Here is an 18352-nt window from a genome sequence, read left to right as displayed (position 1 = left end):
ATCTATACGAGGCCACAAGTTTGGAGCGTGCAGGTTTGAGCCCACGGAGGGGCTCAAAGCCGGATGGCTGGTTGCAGCTCCGAAGCCCTGCTGGCTTGGACTCGCTCCGCTCGGTCCTACAGACCTGCCTTTAGCCCCGCCTCCGCCCCACAGAGGCCCCGCCCAAAGACTCGCCCCCACACACAAGACCACGCCTACAGGCCAAAGTGGTCCCGCCCTCGGCCCGCCCCGCCCCGGCTCGGGCGGCCGGAGGACCCGGAGTGGAGGCTCCCGAGCCCGTGGCGGCGGTGACGATGTGGTTCTTCGCCCGGGACCCGGTCCGGGACTTCCCCTTCGAGCTGAGCCCGGAACCCCCCGAGGGTGGCCCGCCCGGGCCTTGGACCCTGCACCGCGGCCGCAAAAAGGTGAGGTACGGTGCTGCTCCGCAGGCCGCGGCCGACCTCGGCCTTTCCTAGGCTGTGTGCCGGCCCCGCTGCGTCGCGCCGGGCCTGACGTGGCGACCGAGGCTCCCGGGAACGGGCTTGGGAGCGGGGCGGGCAGTGACGACGTGGCGGGCGGAAGGATCGAGGGACGGACAAGCGGACAGGACGGGGGTCACGTGGGCCTGGCCGGCTTCTTAAGGGCTGTCCTGGGCGAGACCCGCCGGCGTCCCTTCCCTGCTGCTCTGGAGACGCACTCGGAGCTGGTGAAGCCCAGGCAGGTTGGAGTGGTCACTTGGCCCGCACCTCTCACGTTGCTGTGTCCTCCACCAGGCCACAGGCAGCGCGGTGTCCATCTTCGTGTATGATGTGAAAGCGGGAGCCGAAGAGCAGACCCAGGTGGCCAAAGCTGCCTTCAAACGCCTCAAAACTCTCCGGCACCCCAACATCCTGGCTTATATCGATGGGTTGGAGGTACCTGTCGCCCGATCTGCCCATCTCACTGTTTGCCCTCACTTTGTACCCAAGTGCTTCAACGCCCTCAGATTTGGTACCTTGTCCACTACCTCTCTCCCAGTCATGCCCCTCATCTTCCCTTCCTCCTTTGGAATCGTACCCTAATACCCTTTTCTTTACCCAGACAGAAAAGTGCCTCCACATCGTGACAGAGGCTGTGACCCCACTGGGAACATACCTCAAGGCCCGAGCAGAGGCAGGTGGCCTGAAGGAGCAGGAACTGTCGTGGGGGCTGCACCAGATCGTAAAAGCCCTCAGCTTCCTGGTCAACGACTGCAACCTCATCCACAATAATGTCTGCATGGCCGCTGTGTTTGTGGACAGGGCTGGCGAGTGGAAACTTGGGGGTCTGGACTACATGTACTCAGCCCAGGGCAACGGCGGGGGACCACCCAGCAAGGGGATCCCTGAGCTTGAGCAGTACGATCCCCCGGAGTTGGCGGACCACAGTAGCAGAGCAGTCAAAGAGAAGTGGTGGGTGACTGACGTCATTGTGCCTTGATCTGTACTGCACTGCAGGCCCCTGCAGCCTCGGGACCCCTAGACTAGCTGGGAAGCCCCTGGCTCCTGCTGCCTGTCTGGGAAGAGAACCAGCATCTTAGGAGGAGGGTGGTTGGTCCCTCTGAATTTGGAAGCTGTGTTGGAGGCCGTGTTCATGCTTCTCTGACTTTTGGTTTCTCTGTTAAATGGGGCTAGTGAAACAAACTACTGGGGCCAAGGGATCAGTGCAGGGACAGCCACAGCCTGTGATGCAGTGGGTGCCTGGTAGCTAAAGCAGGTTGGAGGCAGCGCTAGTATATGCTGGGGATTCCTGAACAGTTCTGGGTTACTGCCACAGGTCAGCAGACATGTGGCGCCTGGGCTGCCTCATCTGGGAAGTTTTCAATGGGTCCCTACCTCGGGCAGCTGCCTTGCGAAATCCTGGAAAGGTAAGTGTCTAGCTCCTGCCTACCTCATCAGTCCCTTCTTCCTTGCCACCCATCCACCACCCTTTCCCTGACATGGAACATTCTCTTACAGATCCCCAAATCACTGGTGACCCATTACTGTGAGCTGGTGGGAGCCAACCCCAAAGTACGTCCCAACCCGGCTCGCTTCCTGCAGAACTGCCGGGCACCCGGTGGCTTCATGAGCAACCGATTTGTAGAGACCAACCTCTTCCTAGAAGAGATTCAGGTGAGCTCCCAGTCTTCCTGGTCTTTGCCATGGCCCTCACCTATGCTTTGGCATCTCTCACGTTTGGATTGTGTGGAAACAAGCATGGGCATTGGAGTTAAGTCCTTTGGGTGCAAGCCCTGGCTTTACCTCTTCTCATCTTGTGACCTTTCATGCCTGAAGCTCAACAGAGGTCATAATTCCTCCTTTCCAGGAGCCTGGGGCAGAGTTTTTTAGTTCAAAACGCATAGCACAGCCCCCCTTGGTATCCGTGGGAGCCCTAGTTTGCTTTCTGTTGTGATGAAATCCCATGACCGAAAGCAGTGTGTTGAGGGGAGTGCTTCTCTGGCTTGCACACTCACAGTCCATAATGAAGGTAAGTCAAGGCAGGAGCGCAGGCAGAGGCCGTGGAAGAATGCACTTTAGTGGCTTGCGTCAGTTTGCTTTTTTATTACAACCTAGGACCACCTGCCCAAGAGTCACTGTGCACACTTGGCTGGGCCCTCCCACATCAGTCATTAGTCATGAGAGTGCCCCCAACAGGCAGTCTGATGGAGGTATTTTCTCAGCTGAGGTTCCCTCTTCCCAGACGACAGAAAACTAACCAGCACAGTGGAAGGGTGGCCTTGGCTGTGATTTGGTCTCTTTGAACTTTCCTCATTTCCAGCGCTGGGGCAGAGCTTGCCACTCATGCTGGACTAAGCAACTCCTAGGCACCTTGGTATTCCTCATCCTCAGCCGTGGTTGCTGGTTCTGGGCCAAGCTACCTCTGTGGGATGGTGGTAAAACAGGGTGCAAGGGGTTTGGGGTCATGACTTTCCATATACTTGGCTTTTTTCTTCCTGAGGCAAGGCCTCACTGTGCAGCCCAGGTTGGCCTTGAATCCTCAATCCTGCCTTGGTCTCCTCAGTGCTGGGAAGGCATGTGCTGCCATGCCCAGCTTCTGGCCATGGTCCCCTCCACCCTCATCTTCCTTTGTGAGTGGGTGGGTGACAACATGTTTTTGCACTGTGCAAGGTTGCAGAGGTTTGTTGGTCACTTCTTAGCTGTGTGTCTTTAAACAAGCTCCCTCTTCTGTCTGCTGCTTGTTGATAAGGTGCTCGTGTTTTTCTGCCTCATAAAGTTGTGTGAGGGTTATTTGAGATGCTGTGTGGAGGGTTTCGTTTTCAGTCTGTGCTCAGGAAATTTGTGCTGTGGATTTGACTGCCTCTGGTGGGGGTATTAGGAGGACTATGGAGTATTGAGCATTTGGGCCCAGTCTAGTGGCAAACTGTGCCTGTTCCCTGACTTCTTCTATGGCTCTCCAGAAACTCCACCCAGTATGCCCAGCCAGGCCAAGGCAAGGACCAAGTAAGATCTTTCCTGCTTTGAGCCTCAGTTTCCTCATGTGGGTTGTTGTGAGCAGCAGAGGACATGCTGATGAAGGGTTTAATCTTTCTAGCCATTGTCTACCCTACAGGGTAAGTGACAGGGTAGCAAGGACGGTCACTAGAAGACACTGGCTGCGTGCCAGGCATTGGGTCTAAATATATAGCCTTGGCTGGCTTTGAACTCACTGTGTGGTCTAGGCTGGCCTCGAGCTCTAGATCCTCCTGCATTAGCCTCCTTAGTGCTGGCATCACAGCATGCATGGCCGGCCTGGCTTGCTGGCAGCGCATATGAACATTTTCTGTTGAATTCTCAGAGTGGTGGTAGAGTTGTTACACTATTTTACAGGGGAGAGTCTGCCCATGATCACCTGCTAAGTGGAGAGCTGGGCTCCCTAGCATTGCTCCTGTCCCCCCAGCCTGGGGTGGCCCCACCCTCGTCTGAGTCTGGAGTGTGTGTGGTGAGGCTGTTTTCCCCTTGACCCCTGTCTTTGCCCCCCCAGATCAAAGAGCCAGCTGAGAAGCAGAAGTTCTTCCAAGAGCTGAGCAAGAGTCTAGACTCATTTCCTGAAGATTTCTGTCGGCACAAGGTGCTGCCCCAGCTACTGACCGCCTTTGAGTTCGGCAATGCTGGGGCTGTGGTCCTCACACCCCTCTTCAAGGTAAATGGGGCCAGGCAGGAGCTGTGGGATACAGAGACCTGAATGGATACAGCCCTGGGTGAGAAGCATTCTCAGGGTGGACGCAAGCCCAGTGTCCTCTTGACTTAGCAAGCAAGGCCACCTGACAGCGGGAGGGAGTCTGGCGGACTTGTAGTCCTTGGGAAGAACAGTTCTGTGCTGCCAGATTCCTCTGCTTATAGATCCTTGTTTCAGTGCCTTCCCTCCATTTCTCCAAGCCTTCTCCACCATCACCTCATTCCTCTCCTGGGAAGTCTGCAGTGAGCCCAAGCAAGTTGAGGGAACCCTGTGAAGTTGCCCTAGCCCCGTGGATGTGGCCAAGCCCCTCTTTCTCCTCCTTGCTCAGGTGGGGAAATTCCTCAGTGCTGAAGAGTACCAGCAGAAGATCATCCCCGTGGTGGTGAAGATGTTCTCATCCACCGACCGTGCCATGCGCATCCGCCTCCTCCAGCAGGTAGAGGCCTCAGCCAGTTTCTGCCCAGGTCCTCCTCCCAGATCCTGGTTCTAGTCACCCCCAACCTTAGACAGGTGGCCGGAGCCTGTGCTTTGGCTATAGAGGTACCCTGAACCCCTTACCATTGAGTGTTCCACAGGTGAAGGGCCAGGAAAACTCTGGGGAGGTGGAGCTGGTCCCAGGGCTCCTTGTAGCCTTGGGCTCTCCAGACTCTGTCACTTAGGTCCTCTAAAGTAGGACACGGTTTCTCCCGTCAGCCCCACAGCTACAGAGTGTTAGCCCATAGGTTAGAAGGTTCTCATGAGCCAGAAAGACTCTCAGGTAGCAGGGACCAGTCCCTGCCAAATGCCCTTCCCTCCTGAGGACATGTGCATGAGCTGGACTCGGGAGGCTGCCTGGTGGCCAGTGTCTGCACTGGAACAGCCAAAGCCAGAGTGGCTGTGACTTTGGTGGGGTGTGGCCATCTTCTCACGCCACACCCTGGGCCACAGATGGAGCAGTTCATCCAATACCTCGACGAGCCTACAGTCAACATCCAGATCTTCCCCCATGTTGTACATGGCTTCTTGGACACCAACCCTGCCATCCGGGAGCAGACAGTCAAGGTGGGTGTAGTCAGGCCTAGAGTGGCCATTTCTTGTCTCCCAGGACAGGGAAGTGGTTCTCTCTGGAGCACAGGCCTTGGTTTGAGGCAGTGCCTGGGATGGTGATGGCAGCACGCAGAGAGAATGGGCCGTTCCAAAGCTGGGGCTGACAGTGCTTTCTGAGAGTTGCGGATGATTCGGAGGCTTCTCATCCAAGTGCACTGAGAGACTGAGGAGTAGGGACTGGGCAGAGCTAGCTGGGCTGCGATTGGGGCAGCTGGGTTTTACTGCCAGGTGGATTATGCACTGGTAAAGTGCAGGGAACACGGTTACATTAGGGTGCACCCCAGTGGACTGTCCTCAGCTTAGTGCCACTGGGACAGAATACCCGGAGTAACCTGAAGAGGAAAGATCTTTTTGGGGATCAGTTTCGGGGCTTTTGGTCCATGGCCACTTGTCTCTGTTGCATCTGAGCCCGTGAGGAGCTGGGACATTCTAGCGGGGGCCATGAAGTGAAGTAGAACAGCTCTCCACATCACAGATGGACAGAAAGAGGAGAGGCTGGGGCAAGTGATAGCTCCCAAGGGTTTGTCCTCAAGGATCCACTTCCCAAGCTTCCATCACCTCCCAACAACCCATCAAATTATGAACTGGTGAGGTCAGAGCCCTCTGGATCTGTCAATTCCAGGAAGCTTCATCCTGTGCATTGCTGCCCTGCAGCAGGACCAGCCTCCACTGCATCTGAGAGCATTGCAGGTTCAAACAGCACGCGTGTGCATGTGAGCCATGCAGTGAGAGGACTTAGAAGGGCAAGAGTGTCAGGTACAAAAGGAGCCAAAGAATGTACTTTGAGGTTTCCGACCATCCAGGTCTCAGTGAACAGAGCAGTCAGCTAGGGAAGAACGTGGAGGTGTTGAAGCACTGTAGGTCAGGGGTAGTGGAAGAGAAGCTTGGCCCTTGTCCTGTGCATTTTTATTGTCACAACCTGGAGTCTTCTAGGAAGAGGGAAACTCAAAACGATGACTTTCCTAGGTCAGGTTGCCTTGTGGGCATGTCTGTGAGGCATTAGCTTACTTCTGGTTTCTGTAAGACAGCCCAGCCATCCCTAAGTAGGTGGTCCCGTGTTCCACAAGAAACCATGAACTGGTAAGAAAGAGCCGCTTCCTCCTATTTCCTGCCCCCGTGCTCCTTTGTCTTTTCTCCCCTATTAGCTTTTTCTGAGATAGGATCTTCTTATGTGACTGTCTGTCCTGGAACTCATTGTGTAGATCAGGCTGGGCTTGAACTCAGAGATAGACCTCTGCCCCCTGAGTGGTGTGATTCAAGGTGTGACTCCCATGCCTGGCTTCTGCCCTCATGCTCTGAATTGTATCCCTGTCCTGACTTGGGTCAATGCTAGATTATGACCTGGGAGCTGTAAGACAAGACAAACCCTTTCCTTCCCTGGTGCTTTTGGTTAGAGCATTTGTAGGAGCAACAGAAAGGGAACTAGAAAAGCCATTACATTTAGTAATTTGAAAAAATAAGTAAATAGCCGGGCAGTGGTAGTGCACACCTTTAATCCCAGCACTTGGGAGGCTGAAGCAGGTGGATCTCTGAGTTTGAGGCCAACCAGAATAAGTTCCAGGACAGCCAGGGCTCCACGAAGAAACCCTGTCTTAAAAAAACAAAAAGATAAAAAGAAAAGAAAAATAAACAAATACATTTAATGGCTAGGCATGGTGGTGTATGCCTCTAATCCTAGCACTCAGGGGAGGTTGAAGCAAGTTCAAGGACAGCCCTGGGCTACAAAAAAAAAAAGTTAAATTGAAAGTTAGTAAATTGGAGGTCATCAGTGACCTCAGCATGGATGAACCAGTGTGGTAGAATGGCTCTCAGTATATTGATATATAAGTCCAAACGAAGCATAATGTCGGCAAGCGTCTGGGGTCTTGCTGTAGAAGGGAGACAGAACTAAGGGACTCCCTCTCAATATACTAGTTGGGACAGGACTGGACTGGGCAGGTCTGACAGCCCTGCTCAAAGCCACGGCCCACTGGTGGCTTGTGCACTCCCCCAGGAGTCTGTTCTTGCCCTGGCTCACTGTACCCTCCACCCCTCCACTCTACAGTCCATGCTGCTCTTGGCCCCAAAGCTGAATGAGACCAACCTCAATGTGGAGCTGATGAAGCACTTTGCAAGACTGCAAGCCAAGGATGACCAGGGTCCCATCCGCTGCAACACCACGGTCTGCTTGGGCAAAATCGGCTCCTACCTCAGTGCTACTGTGAGTGTCCTGTAGAGCTGTGGAAGGATAGCAGCCTCCTTCGGGGCTACAAAGCAACCCTGTGTCCCGTGGGGCCTCATTGTTCTCGAGACTCAGCCCCTGAGCTCCATGAGACCTATTGCCTGGGCTTCTTGAAGTGGAGTCAGCAGCAGAACACACAGCCAGTGAGGTGGTAGACCTGGGTTCTGAACTCAGGTCTGCTTGACTCTTACGTCTTCACGCATCACTTAGCCATGGTCTATAAACTTGAGCTTCTGCTAGGCCTAGACTCTTAAACAAGAATGAATGAAAGTTGGGTGTGGTGGCGCACACCTTTAGTCCTAGCACTAGGGAGGCAGAGGCAGGCAGATCTCTGTGAATTTGAGGCCAACCTGGTCTATAGAGCAGAGTTCTTGGACAGTCAGAGCTACACAAATAAACCCTGTCTCAAAAACAAAACAAACAAATGGAAAAATCAAAGGAATGGATGAATAGGATTAGCAGGTAGGGAGGAGAGGAGGTTCATGCCCAGCCTCAGGGTTGCTGCTCTGGCCCTACACCTTGAGGCAGCATGAAACCCAACGATTCAAGAGAAGCTGAGGTACATATTTGTTTATAGATTCTCTTTCTTTATTATTATTATTAGGTTGTTGTTTTGAGGCAGGGTTTCTCTCTCTAGCCCTGGCTGTCCTGAAACTTGCTGTCTAGACCATGCTGACCTTGAACTCACAGGATCACCAGCCTCTGCCTCCCAAGTGCTGGGGCTAAAGATGAGCACCACTGCCTGCTATAGTTCTCTTCTTTTACATTGTGAATGATGGGTTCTCATTTCCAGACCTGGGTTCCAGTGGATGGCCCTGTCCTAGGAAGTGAGGTCTGGTAGTTGGGGCCCCTTATTGATTCTGTACATTGAAGCATCCTTTCCTTTGTCAATCTGGGTTCTCAGACTAGACACAGGGTCCTCACCTCCGCCTTCAGCCGGGCCACTAAGGACCCATTTGCACCGTCCCGGGTTGCGGGTGTCCTGGGCTTTGCTGCCACACACCATCTCTACTCAATGGATGACTGTGCCCACAAGATCCTGCCTGTGCTCTGCGGCCTTACTGTGGACCCTGAGAAATCTGTGCGGGACCAGGTAAGGCCCAACCAGGCAGACCCCAGGGTTGGGCTCAGGGATAACCAGTCTCCAAGAGGCCTGGCAATCCTTGGGAGTCCTGGAGCACCCAGCTTGGCCTCTTGCTGCTCCACAGGCCTTTAAGACCATCCGAAGCTTCCTGTCCAAATTGGAGTCTGTATCGGAAGATCCTACTCAACTGGCAGAAGTAGGTGAGTGACCTACACTCATGTTCTCTCCCTTTGCCATGTCCTTTACAGTCCCCTGGTATGTCCCATCCCATGGGTGCTTCTGAAAGCTGGAAAAAAAAAAAAAGTCAACAAGCAGCTCCCTGTTCCATACCTTGGAGAACTGGGCCTAGAGAAGGGAGGGTTTGCTGTGGATTGCTGTTGCTGAGCTGGCTCTTCTATCATCTCTCCATGAAGCCTTTACCTACTTGTCTCTCATTATCCAGAGAAAGATGTCCATGCAGCATCCAGCCCGGGAGCAGGAGGAGCTGCAGCCAGCTGGGCAGGCTGGGCTGTAACCGGGGTATCCTCACTCACCTCCAAGCTCATCCGTGCACACCCCACACCTATGCCATCTGAGACCACTGTGACCCAGAGACCAGTACCAGAGGGTGAGTATCCCAGGCTCCCGCACCAGTGTCTGAGGGCTGAGTGCCACTCTGGTCAGGCAGGGACATGAGGCATGGGGTGATGGCTAGTTACTCTCCCTGGTACTCTTCCTCTTAGCAACTTCTGTCCTGTCCCAAGATCTCCCCGAGAGCTCAGACTCTTTTTTTTTTTTTTTTAATTATTTATTTATTATGCATACAATATTCTGTCTGTGTGTATGTCTGCAGGCCAGAAGAGGGCACCAGACCTCATTACAGATGGTTGTGAGCCACCATGTGGTTGCTGGGAATTGAACTCAGGACCTTTGGAAGAGCAGGCAATGCTCTTAACCTCTGAGCCATCTCTCCAGCCCCGAGCTCAGACTCTTTGTTCCCCAGGAGATGCTGCTCCTCCAGCCCCTGCCCCTGACACCCCAACGACCTCAGGCCACTGGGAGACACAGGAAGAAGATAAGGAGACAGCAGAAGACAGCGCCACTGCTGACAGATGGGACGATGAGGACTGGGGCAGCTTAGAGGTGAGTGGGACTGAGGAGGTCTCCCCAGGGAACCCCAGTGCAAGGCCACAGGCCATCTTTAGAGGAGTCCACAGATTAGAGTTGGACTCGCCCTCATCGTATGGCATCCTGGTAGGTGAGCTTCACGGATTGGTCATGGAGGCCAGCACAGCCACTGAGTCCCTATTCAACTCCAGGGTCCCCAAGAGCTGGGTGAGAAAGGAGAGGGTGGGTAGGTCTCAAAAATAAAAACCAAGGGGCAGCTGAGCCATGGCTGAGAGGGCTCAGTGTGTTTGTCCTCTTGAGGGTTGAGAGTATTACTGGTCATGCCTTCCTCCTCCTCACCCTGCAGCAGGAAGCTGAATCTGTGCTGGCGCAGCAGGACGACTGGAGTGTCAAGGGCCCAGGGAGCCGAGCTGGACAAGTAGGCTGGGTCCGGCAGGGGCTATCTGTGAAACAGTCTCTTCACTCTACTAGCTTGCTTCTCTCCCATTGTCCACTCCCAGGTCAGCCACTCAGACCACAGACCTCTGGAGTCAGACTGGAACAGCTGGGAAGCTGAGGGCTCCTGGGACCAGGGCTGGCAGGAGCCCAGCTCTGTAGAGCCACCCCCAGAAGGCACCCGGCCAGCCAGCGAGTATAACTGGGGTGGTGCAGAGCCCAGTGACAAGGGTGACCCCTTTGCTGCCCTGTCTGTTCGTTCTAGTGCCCAGGTACTGGCCCATTGAGAGCATAGGGTACTTGGGGTGACTGCTGCTGGGAGCTGGCCCCCACTGTAGCCTGCATTTTCCTTTCAGCCCAGGCCAGACCCAGACTCCTGGGGTGAAGACAGCTGGGAAGGCGTGGAGGCTGAGAGCAGTGAGTATTTCCCATGAAGGGCTGGCGGGGACCCGGGCAGGGCAGGTACGGGAGCAGGGAACTGAGACCCTTTACTTCCTGATCCCAGGACAGATGAAGGCAGAGCTGGCACGGAAAAAGCGTGAGGAACGGAGGAGGGAAATGGAAGCCAAGCGGGCAGAGAAAAAGGCCACCAAGGGGCCCATGAAGCTGGGAGCCCGGAAACTGGACTGATACCCCTATCCCCCAACCCCCGGGCACTTCTAATCAGTGGAGCAGACCTGGAGGATGTATTTATTGTACAAACCATGTGAGCCGGGTCACCAGGCCAGGCACATCTAGTGTACATAATCAAAGCCACAATAAATTCTATTTCACATCCTGCTTCCAGCTCAGCCTAGCCCCTCCCAAGCCGTGGCTCTTGGTGCTGCCATCCCAACTTAGGGTGTGAATATAAATTTGCTTTGAAAGCCAAGAGTAAATTAAAGGGGCAGATATGACTTTGCAGTTTCTAGGGACCTTCCTCAGGGAGGAAAGCAGACAGCACTCTGCAGACAGGAGCACCCTTGGGTGTTGGGGTGCAAGAAGGAGATCTCTGGGCCCCGGAGTCCGTCTCTGATTTGGACAGGAGTAAGGGGTGCACTTGTTTCCACATCAGTAGAAACTCTCTTGATGACCAAGGTGCAGGCCAAGGTGGCATCAGCGGCGCCGCTGAGGCACGCAGGCCCCATGAGGGCGGCTGCGTGTGAAGCCAGCTTTGCAGACACAGCGGAAGGAACCACTCGTGTTCACGCACCGCTCGCTCTTGCACAGCAGCCCACGCTGATTCAGCTCTCGGCACTCATCGATGTCTGCAAGGTGGGAAGACAGATGCAGGCTTAGGTTAAGTCCCAGTGTGGTGTCTCCCGACCCCTGCTCTGCCCTTCTGTCCCCAATGTCTTGCTCACCCACGCAACGGGCGCGGGAGGCGTCCAGCTGAAAGCCGCCAGGACACTCACACACTGCCCCTCCTGGCCGCGGCACACAGCGACCGCTCACACAGCGGCACTCATCTGAATCTTCTTCGGAGCTGTCCTCGTCTGTGTGCGCCAGAGGAATATACATATCACCACCGACCCCCATCGATGGAGTCCACACCTCTGAGCCCTTGGCCTCACTCACCTCGAGGAGACTTCCCCAGCACTAGGGGGCTCGTGTCCCAGAAAGAATTGCTCTCACTTTGCGAAGTCGGACACTGGGACCCTAGAAGTGTGGTAGAGTCAGCAACACTGATTTATGCACTCAAGTCCCTACATCTAGTTCCTCAGGTAGCTCACCAGTGCCACGTGGCGGGCATGGTCTGCACTGGGTGCCCCAGCCCCGGCCCTGGCGGCAACAGCAGTCATCAAAAGTGAGGGCGGGCCCGGCTAGGGGCCCCATACACATGCCATCCTCTCCTCGCTGGCCCCAGCACATTTCACGTCGCTCTGGGGCATGCTCTGTGGATCAAGACCCGAATCAACAAGGAGGGAGGTAGGGACTGCCCACCTCGGTCCATCCCACCTGCCGACTGTGGCCCAGGGTGGGGGTGGGGGGGTTCCACCCTGATGGGACTCAAAATCTGCCCAGGACGAATGTCGCCCTCACCCGCCTGGCTCTCAGGGAGCTGGCAGTCGCGGCCGGAGGGCCCGGGCACCCAGGGCGGGTGACATTCGCAGCGGTAGGAGCCCGGGAGGTTGACGCAGCGGCCAGGGCGGCAAGCAGCCGGATCCTGGCACTCATCCACGTCTAGGGGGCATGGGGAGTGGTGATGGTAATCACAGTTCAGTTAGGGCTCCAGCCCCTCCTCCCCACGCTGATCCCCTGGGCCTCACCCATCTCCTCTGGGCTTAGACACTGCCGTTGCACCGGGCTATACTCTGCCGGGGGCGTGCAGGCGCAGCGGTAGCCACCGCGTGTGTTCTCACACACTCCGTTCCTGCAGTTGGACTCGTCCAAGCACTCGTCCACGTCTGCGGAGGGAGAGAATGCTGGTGACAGGAGCAGGCCTAGATCAGGGTGGCCACTTCCCCAGGGACACCGTTGGCTCCTGGCTCACCTACGCATTCCAGCAGGTTGCCATCGTAGTAGAAGCCCTGCTTGCAGTAGCACTCATAGCCGGGCTGTGTGTTCACACACTTGCCTTCCTTGCAGATCTCTGCCCCGAACAGTACACACTCGTCGATATCTGAGAGCAAGGGAAGCGTGAATGTCCACTGGGCTCTCCTTTACCTGCGGGCTCAGGCCCCTTGGGCGGGGCTTATTGGGAGAGCTGAACCCAGATTATTGGCTGGAATTATTGGGATCACGTTGGCATAAAGAGTGGGGTTTACCCAGCAAGTGGTTGACCCAACCAGCACCAGTAAACCAACTCAAACCACAGTGGGGAGGAGAAGGGAAGCACTAGGCTAGAGCTTACCACGGTGGGCTGGGATGCCATAGTTGACGATGTTGTTGTCCTGTGTGTAGCCCTTTCCGTCAGGACAGAGGCTGTGAAACTCAGCTGCAGGGTGAGAGGAACCGAGGGAGGGAACACGGGACTGAGCATGCGCCTGCTCTCTCCTTTCCCAGCTACCCAGAGGGAAGCCCTTTGTTTCCCGGTGACATTCCTGACCTGAGCTGTAGACGGGACAGGGGTAGATTTCACAGTGGTCTCCCCAGCCAGCTCCTAGCGAGCAGCAGCACTCCTGCTGGGTGACATTGGTGGCCAACACGCTGTCGCAGAACACCGTGTCATCGAAGTTAAGGTAGCACTCCTTCTTGTGGTGGGGCTGCTCGACCTCTGGGGAGGGGGTGACAATTCAGGTTATGGAGATAAGCCTGGCAGTGGTGGCGCACGCCTTTAATCCCAGCACTCGGGAGGCAGAGGCAGGCGGATCTCTGTGAGTTCGAGGCCAGCCTGGTCTACAAGAACTAGTTCCAGGACAGGTTCCAAAGCTACACAGAGAAACTCTGTCTCGGAAAAAAAAAAGTTTATGAAGATAGTAGTTTTGACCTGTCTCCTATACCCTAAACTGCACCCACTCTGTTCTCCTTGTCACCTAGTGAGAGGTCTAGCTCCACCCCACTTCTTTCCAGGCAATTCAGAAAGGTGGAACCAGAACGCATCTGAGCACGGTGGTTGTCACTCCAAGGATTATCCAGTCTGAGAGAAGGGAAGGGCACTCACCCTCACAGCCATGCTGGTCCTGGGTGAGTGTGAAGCCCTCGTCACAGACACAGACGTAGGAGCCCTGGAGGTTCTCACAGGCCCCATGGGGCAGGCACAGGCCTGGGTCCTGGCTGCACTCATCTATATCTAGGAGGTGCAATGAGAGCAGGAAGCAAGCAGGTTCAGCTTTGGGGAGACCCAGTCCCTCTTTCCATGGGGTTGCCCAAAAGCCTTACACAGGCTTAGAACCCGAATTTCTGCTTTGTTTTCAAAGCGCATACAAGGGACATCTCCTTGGGTCTGTCTGTGTGGGTGGGTTTATGACGTCATGACGCTCACTGCTGCCAGCCTTTGTAAGCCCTTAGGTCCTCCTGGCACGGGATGAACTCCTGACTCTCGGCTGGCATTTGGAAACCTTCATTCTGTTCCCCGCCACCTTTCAGTCCCATCGCAGATTTGCTATTCTTTGAAGCAAGGTCTGTTTCCTAAGCTAGTCTTGAACTTGAGATCTTCCTGCCGCAGCCTCCTGTGTAGCTGGGATGACAGATAAAGCCATCCAACTTGGCCCATCACTTTTCCATTTCTCCCAAAATTTTGCTCAAGACAGAATCATTCCCTCTCCTCTAAAACCCACAATGAGAACTTAGAAATTGTTCTTCTTAGGGTAGAGCCCACCCACAGCCCCCTGCTGAGAGACCCCTCCCATAACCCCCTGCTGAGAGACCCCCTTCCCCACAGACCCCAGCTGAGGGACCCCTTCCCCACCCACAGCCCCCTGCTGAAGGACCCCCTTCCCCACAGACCCATGCTGAAGGATCCCTTAGGCTTCAAGTCCCAGTTCCCTAGGCACCTCCTTTTAGGTAACTTCCAGACACCTTCACCCTGACTCTGAGAGTCGTTTCCATGACCCCTCCAATCTAGGATCTCCAGATTACTGCTGAGCTATCTAGGACAGCCTGGGCAAACAGGGGTATGTAGGTATCACTTAGTGAATGTACGTACAGGTGAGTTGAAGGGCCGGGCTACTGTATCTGTGAAGAGCTGAGCGGAGGGGATGGAGAGATAGCTCAGCCCTTAAGAGCACTGTTGCTCTTCCAGAGGACCCAGCACCCACAAGTCCACTCACAGCCACCTGTAGCTCCAGCGCCCTCTTCTGGCCTCTGTGGGCACATATGCATGTGCTGCACAGACAATTCAGGCAAACACATACACATAAAATAAGAGTAAATAAATTAAATATCAAAAAGTTAAAAAGCTGACTGAAACTTGAATGTAGTAAGCGCGGCACCATGATCCTTGTTTCAGAACAAATGCAAGTGTGAATGGAGCCAGCTGGATTGATGGATGGACGGATGAATGGATGAAAAGACCACAGAAAGGCTACAGGGTGTCGAAGGATTACACTGCCCTGACATCCCACTCATGAGCTCTCAGCCAGCTCCTCATACCTTGACACTTCCTGCCGCCCACCAGCCGATGCCCCTGGGGACAAAGACATCTGTAGGAGCCATTGGTATTGATGCAGTCACCTCCAATGCAGGCCGCGGGGAAGTCACATTCATCAATGTCTGTAGAGACCAGGGTTTGGAGACTCTCAGGAGTTGACCCATACTCACAGGCTGGAGCCATCTGAGTTCCCTACTCCGAGAGCGCTGGATTACTCCCACACCCCAAACCACAACTGGCATCTGGGTGGGGGCTGCACCTGGGCAGCAGAGTCCTGGGGTAGGTAGGGCAGGCCAGCGGCCAGGCTCTAGGATCCCTCACCCTCACAGTGGCTCCGGTCCCTTGACAGATGATAGCCAGAGAGGCATTGGCACTGGAAGGAGCCCGGTGTGTTCGTGCAGATACCATTGCTGCACATGCTCCCAGCCTCACACTCATCCACGTCTGCAGGGCACAGAGGAGCGTCAGGCTGGAGGTGGTCTCGGGCTTCCAGTATTGTTTCCCCACAGCTGCCCATTTGTCTGGAGCACTAGAGCTGAGGCCTAGGGGGCTTCACCCTGCGCCCGCATAAAAACCATGTATGGTGTCCAAGCCAAGTGCTGCCAGGATTCCTCAGTCATGTCTGATGCTAAAGAGTGCGTGTCTTCACCCACTCACCAAACGGGAGGTGTCCTCTCTTCTCACGGGGCTTAAGGCCCCAGCTTCCCAGACGCAGCTCTGAAGCCACCTTCACCCTCCTGACAATTCCTTTGCTCCCATCTCCCGAAGCCCTTTCATCCGCCCCTGTCTCTCCTAGACTCGGTAGCCATGTGGCCCTGCTAGATGCTATCTTATCCAATCCTCTCTCCCTGGGTCAGCAGGATCACCTCAACCTCCGGAGTCCCATAGTCCACAGCCGATAGTTCCATATGGGAATTCTAGGCTCCAGCCCGCTTCTCTGGTACATAATAAAGATTACTACAGGGAAGAGGACTAACGAGTCTCTAGTCTGACATTTTTTTCGCCCTTCAAATTAACAAGTTTTGCAGGCAAAAGTTTCAATCCTCATCTCTTAAGAGATAAGAGATGGCTCAGTAGTTAAGGGCATTTGTTGCTCTTACACAGGACTGGGGTTGGATTTCCAGCACCCACTTGGCAGCTCACAGAGGCCAGTAACTTTTGAGACTTTTGAGTTCCGGAAGGTCTGGTCTCCTTTTTTGGCTTTCAAGGGCACCAGGTTTGTACATGGTGCACATCCATGCATATGAGCAAAACACCCATCTACGTTTAAAAAAAAAAAAAAATCCACCCTCCAAGGCCCAGCTGCTTCGCTGACGACATAAGCCATTGTCTGCCGAGCAAGCTGGAGCTCACCCACGCAACTGCGGCCGTCCGGTGCAGGCTCGTATCCCTGGGCGCACGTGCATCGGAAGGAGCCGGGAAGGTTCTCGCACCATCCTGGAGAACAGGGACTGCCCTCGGAGCATTCGTTGACATCTGCAGGGAGGAACGTTAGCATCACAACTGGGCTCCACGCCAATTTGCAAGCTGCTGGGGGTGAGGCTCCCCTCCCCAGGGCTAGGGGAGGGGCTCTACTCCCAGGAGGCCCGCCCCCCACGTGGAGCCTGAACCGCCCTCACCACGACAGGCCCCGCCCCCCTGGCTGCGATAGCCGGGCTGGCACGCGATGCACTTAAAGCTGCCAGGTTTGTTTTCACATTTGCCATCGGGGCAGGTGCTAGGGTCGCGACACTCGTCGATGTCTGCACGGAAGGGAAAAGGAAGAGGACAGATCTGGGAACAACATGACTGGTCCGGTGCTCAACATGACAGGGCCTCCCTCTGTCACAAATCGAGGCAGAATGGACCGGCTTGGGATTTCCTGACCCCCGCCTTAGACGACCATAGATGGGTGCAGGCCTCCCGCCCCCATCCTAGACGGAGGGACAGCCATGGATCCCGCTTCCGTTTGGACGGGTACCCCACCTTCACACACGGGAGGTCGGGAGGATTTGAGCCGGTAGCCAGGGTAGCAGTTGCATTTATAGTGACCAGGGAAGTTGATGCAAAAGCCGCCGTCGCCGCACAGGTGAGGCTTGGCGCACTCATTCAGGTCTGAGCGAAGACAGGGCGTGCGATGGGCATGGGGCGGGTGGAAGGAGCCAATCCCACCATGTATTCCCAGGGTAGCCCGGGGCTGTCTGCGCTTACCTACGCACGATCGTCCCCCTGCGCCCACATGGAGGCGGTAGCCTCGGTTGCAGTGACAATTATAGGAGCCCCCAGTGTTCATACAGATGCCTCTTCCGGGACCACACGGCTCCGCCTCGCATTCATTCACATCTGGAAGGATTGGTAGACCAGGAGACATCAGGGGCAGGTTGAGAGTCCCGGTCATCCCCTGGGCCACCCCCCCCCCCACTCCCTCGCCCACAGTCCTGGCTCACCAACGCAGTAGCGGTGCTGCGGATGTGACCGGTAGCCCGGGTTGCAGTGGCATGAGTAATCCGAGGGGCCAGGCACACACTGTCCGTGGCCACAGATATTCTGGTTCAATCGGCACTCATCCGTCTCTGCAGCACGGGTGGATCGGGTCAGGGGAGTGCCTGCATTCTGCCACACCCCAGAGGCGGCGGCTGCTATGCAGCTACTATACCCTACTGCTCGGGAAGGCTTGGTCACAGAGTGACCCCTGGCTGCACACGGTATCTGAATCCTAGGAGATCCTAAACTTCATCTCAAATAATCCTAATGTCTTTGTTCCAGAAAGTCTCCAAATAGGACCCCCGTGTCCCTGCCTTCCCTGCCAGCTTTGTTACTTCCGTCTTTAGCATTCCAAAAGCTTGTCCTGTGTCACCTCAAATCAAACCACATCACCTAAGTGCCCTATTTATGTTCTTAAGACCCCTTTCCAAGGGTCCCTGGGACAACCTTCTCCCCATGCACATCAATAGTTTAAACCCTGTCATCTCAGGCTTACTAGTATCTTCTAGTCAGTGACTTCAACCTCCCTTGTTCCTAGGACCTGGGTCCCCCATTTTCAATTTTTCTGGAAACAACTTGTTGCCAGAACTGTTCCCAGATGGCCTGTGGAGGGCTCCTCTCACCCTCTTGTTCACTAAGCTCCAGTCCAGTCCTCCTCTCCCCTTCTGACCCCCACCTTTCCCATGAAGCCCAGGATGATGCTAAGTGCTGTCCTGTCAGAACAGAGCTGACCAGCAGGCACTGCAGGCTGCTGTCTGCCTGGAGTCTCTCCATAGGCTAACTCGCTCCC

At 55.2% G+C, this 18352-nt stretch overlaps 2 protein-coding genes across 9 annotated transcripts in view; one reads left to right on the top strand and one right to left on the bottom strand.

Moving 5' to 3' along the window:
• Window positions 1-217: 217 nt before the first annotated feature.
• Scyl1 (SCY1 like pseudokinase 1) lies at window positions 218-10868 on the top strand. 4 transcript variants are annotated; one of them, XM_050136954.1, is made up of 17 exons: window positions 218-404; window positions 753-893; window positions 1060-1409; window positions 1774-1864; window positions 1956-2111; window positions 3961-4119; window positions 4484-4591; window positions 5083-5196; window positions 7286-7441; window positions 8367-8555; window positions 8671-8746; window positions 8989-9153; window positions 9529-9668; window positions 10003-10071; window positions 10154-10360; window positions 10445-10505; window positions 10594-10868. In XM_050136954.1, exons 1-17 carry the CDS (start codon window positions 294-296, stop codon window positions 10716-10718), a joined length of 2418 nt encoding a protein of 805 aa, XP_049992911.1. In that variant the 5' UTR covers window positions 218-293; the 3' UTR covers window positions 10719-10868. The 4 variants fall into 4 exon arrangements, with proteins under 4 accessions (XP_049992911.1, XP_049992910.1, XP_049992912.1 ...); XM_050136953.1 differs by having other exon boundaries at window positions 10000-10071; XM_050136955.1 differs by lacking the exon at window positions 10003-10071.
• Ltbp3 (latent transforming growth factor beta binding protein 3) overlaps window positions 10763-18352 on the bottom strand; it is a 15382-nt gene continuing 7792 nt past the window's right edge. For 3 of the 5 annotated variants that reach the window (XM_050136948.1, XM_050136951.1, XM_050136952.1), the window contains 17 exons: window positions 17526-17651; window positions 17290-17421; window positions 17065-17193; window positions 16719-16841; window positions 16453-16575; window positions 15421-15543; window positions 15102-15221; window positions 13672-13800; window positions 13117-13284; window positions 12922-13005; window positions 12562-12690; window positions 12338-12475; window positions 12111-12251; window positions 11801-11962; window positions 11646-11726; window positions 11432-11563; window positions 10763-11335 (listed from right to left, as the gene is read on the bottom strand). In XM_050136948.1, coding sequence (XP_049992905.1) covers window positions 11184-11335; window positions 11432-11563; window positions 11646-11726; window positions 11801-11962; window positions 12111-12251; window positions 12338-12475; window positions 12562-12690; window positions 12922-13005; window positions 13117-13284; window positions 13672-13800; window positions 15102-15221; window positions 15421-15543; window positions 16453-16575; window positions 16719-16841; window positions 17065-17193; window positions 17290-17421; window positions 17526-17651 — 2192 coding nt within the window. In that variant the 3' untranslated portion in view covers window positions 10763-11183. The remainder of the gene's footprint in view (window positions 11336-11431; window positions 11564-11645; window positions 11727-11800; window positions 11963-12110; window positions 12252-12337; window positions 12476-12561; window positions 12691-12921; window positions 13006-13116; window positions 13285-13671; window positions 13801-15101; window positions 15222-15420; window positions 15544-16452; window positions 16576-16718; window positions 16842-17064; window positions 17194-17289; window positions 17422-17525; window positions 17652-18352) is intronic. The other 2 variants (XM_050136949.1, XM_050136950.1) reach the window with 2 other exon arrangements.

The sequence above is a fragment of the Alexandromys fortis genome, unplaced genomic scaffold, assembly GCF_014885135.2.
Source record: "Alexandromys fortis isolate MF-2015 unplaced genomic scaffold, M_Fortis_MF-2015_v1.1 scaffold_3, whole genome shotgun sequence".
In the NCBI taxonomy this organism is placed as follows: Eukaryota; Metazoa; Chordata; class Mammalia; order Rodentia; family Cricetidae; genus Alexandromys; species Alexandromys fortis.
The sequence above is the reverse complement of the archived record's forward strand: the minus strand, read 5'-3'. Positions and strand labels throughout refer to the sequence as shown.

Excerpts from the sequence above, each read along its gene's own strand:
- Scyl1 (XM_050136953.1), top strand. The coding sequence starts at position 294 with ATGTGGTTCTTCGCCCGGGACCCGGTCCGGGACTTCCCCTTCGAGCTG. Across the intron at positions 10,361-10,444 it reads CTGTTCGTTCTAGTGCCCAG|CCCAGGCCAGACCCAGACTC; the intron begins GTACTGGCCCAT and ends TTTTCCTTTCAG. Across the intron at positions 10,506-10,593 it reads AGGCGTGGAGGCTGAGAGCA|GACAGATGAAGGCAGAGCTG; the intron begins GTGAGTATTTCC and ends TCCTGATCCCAG.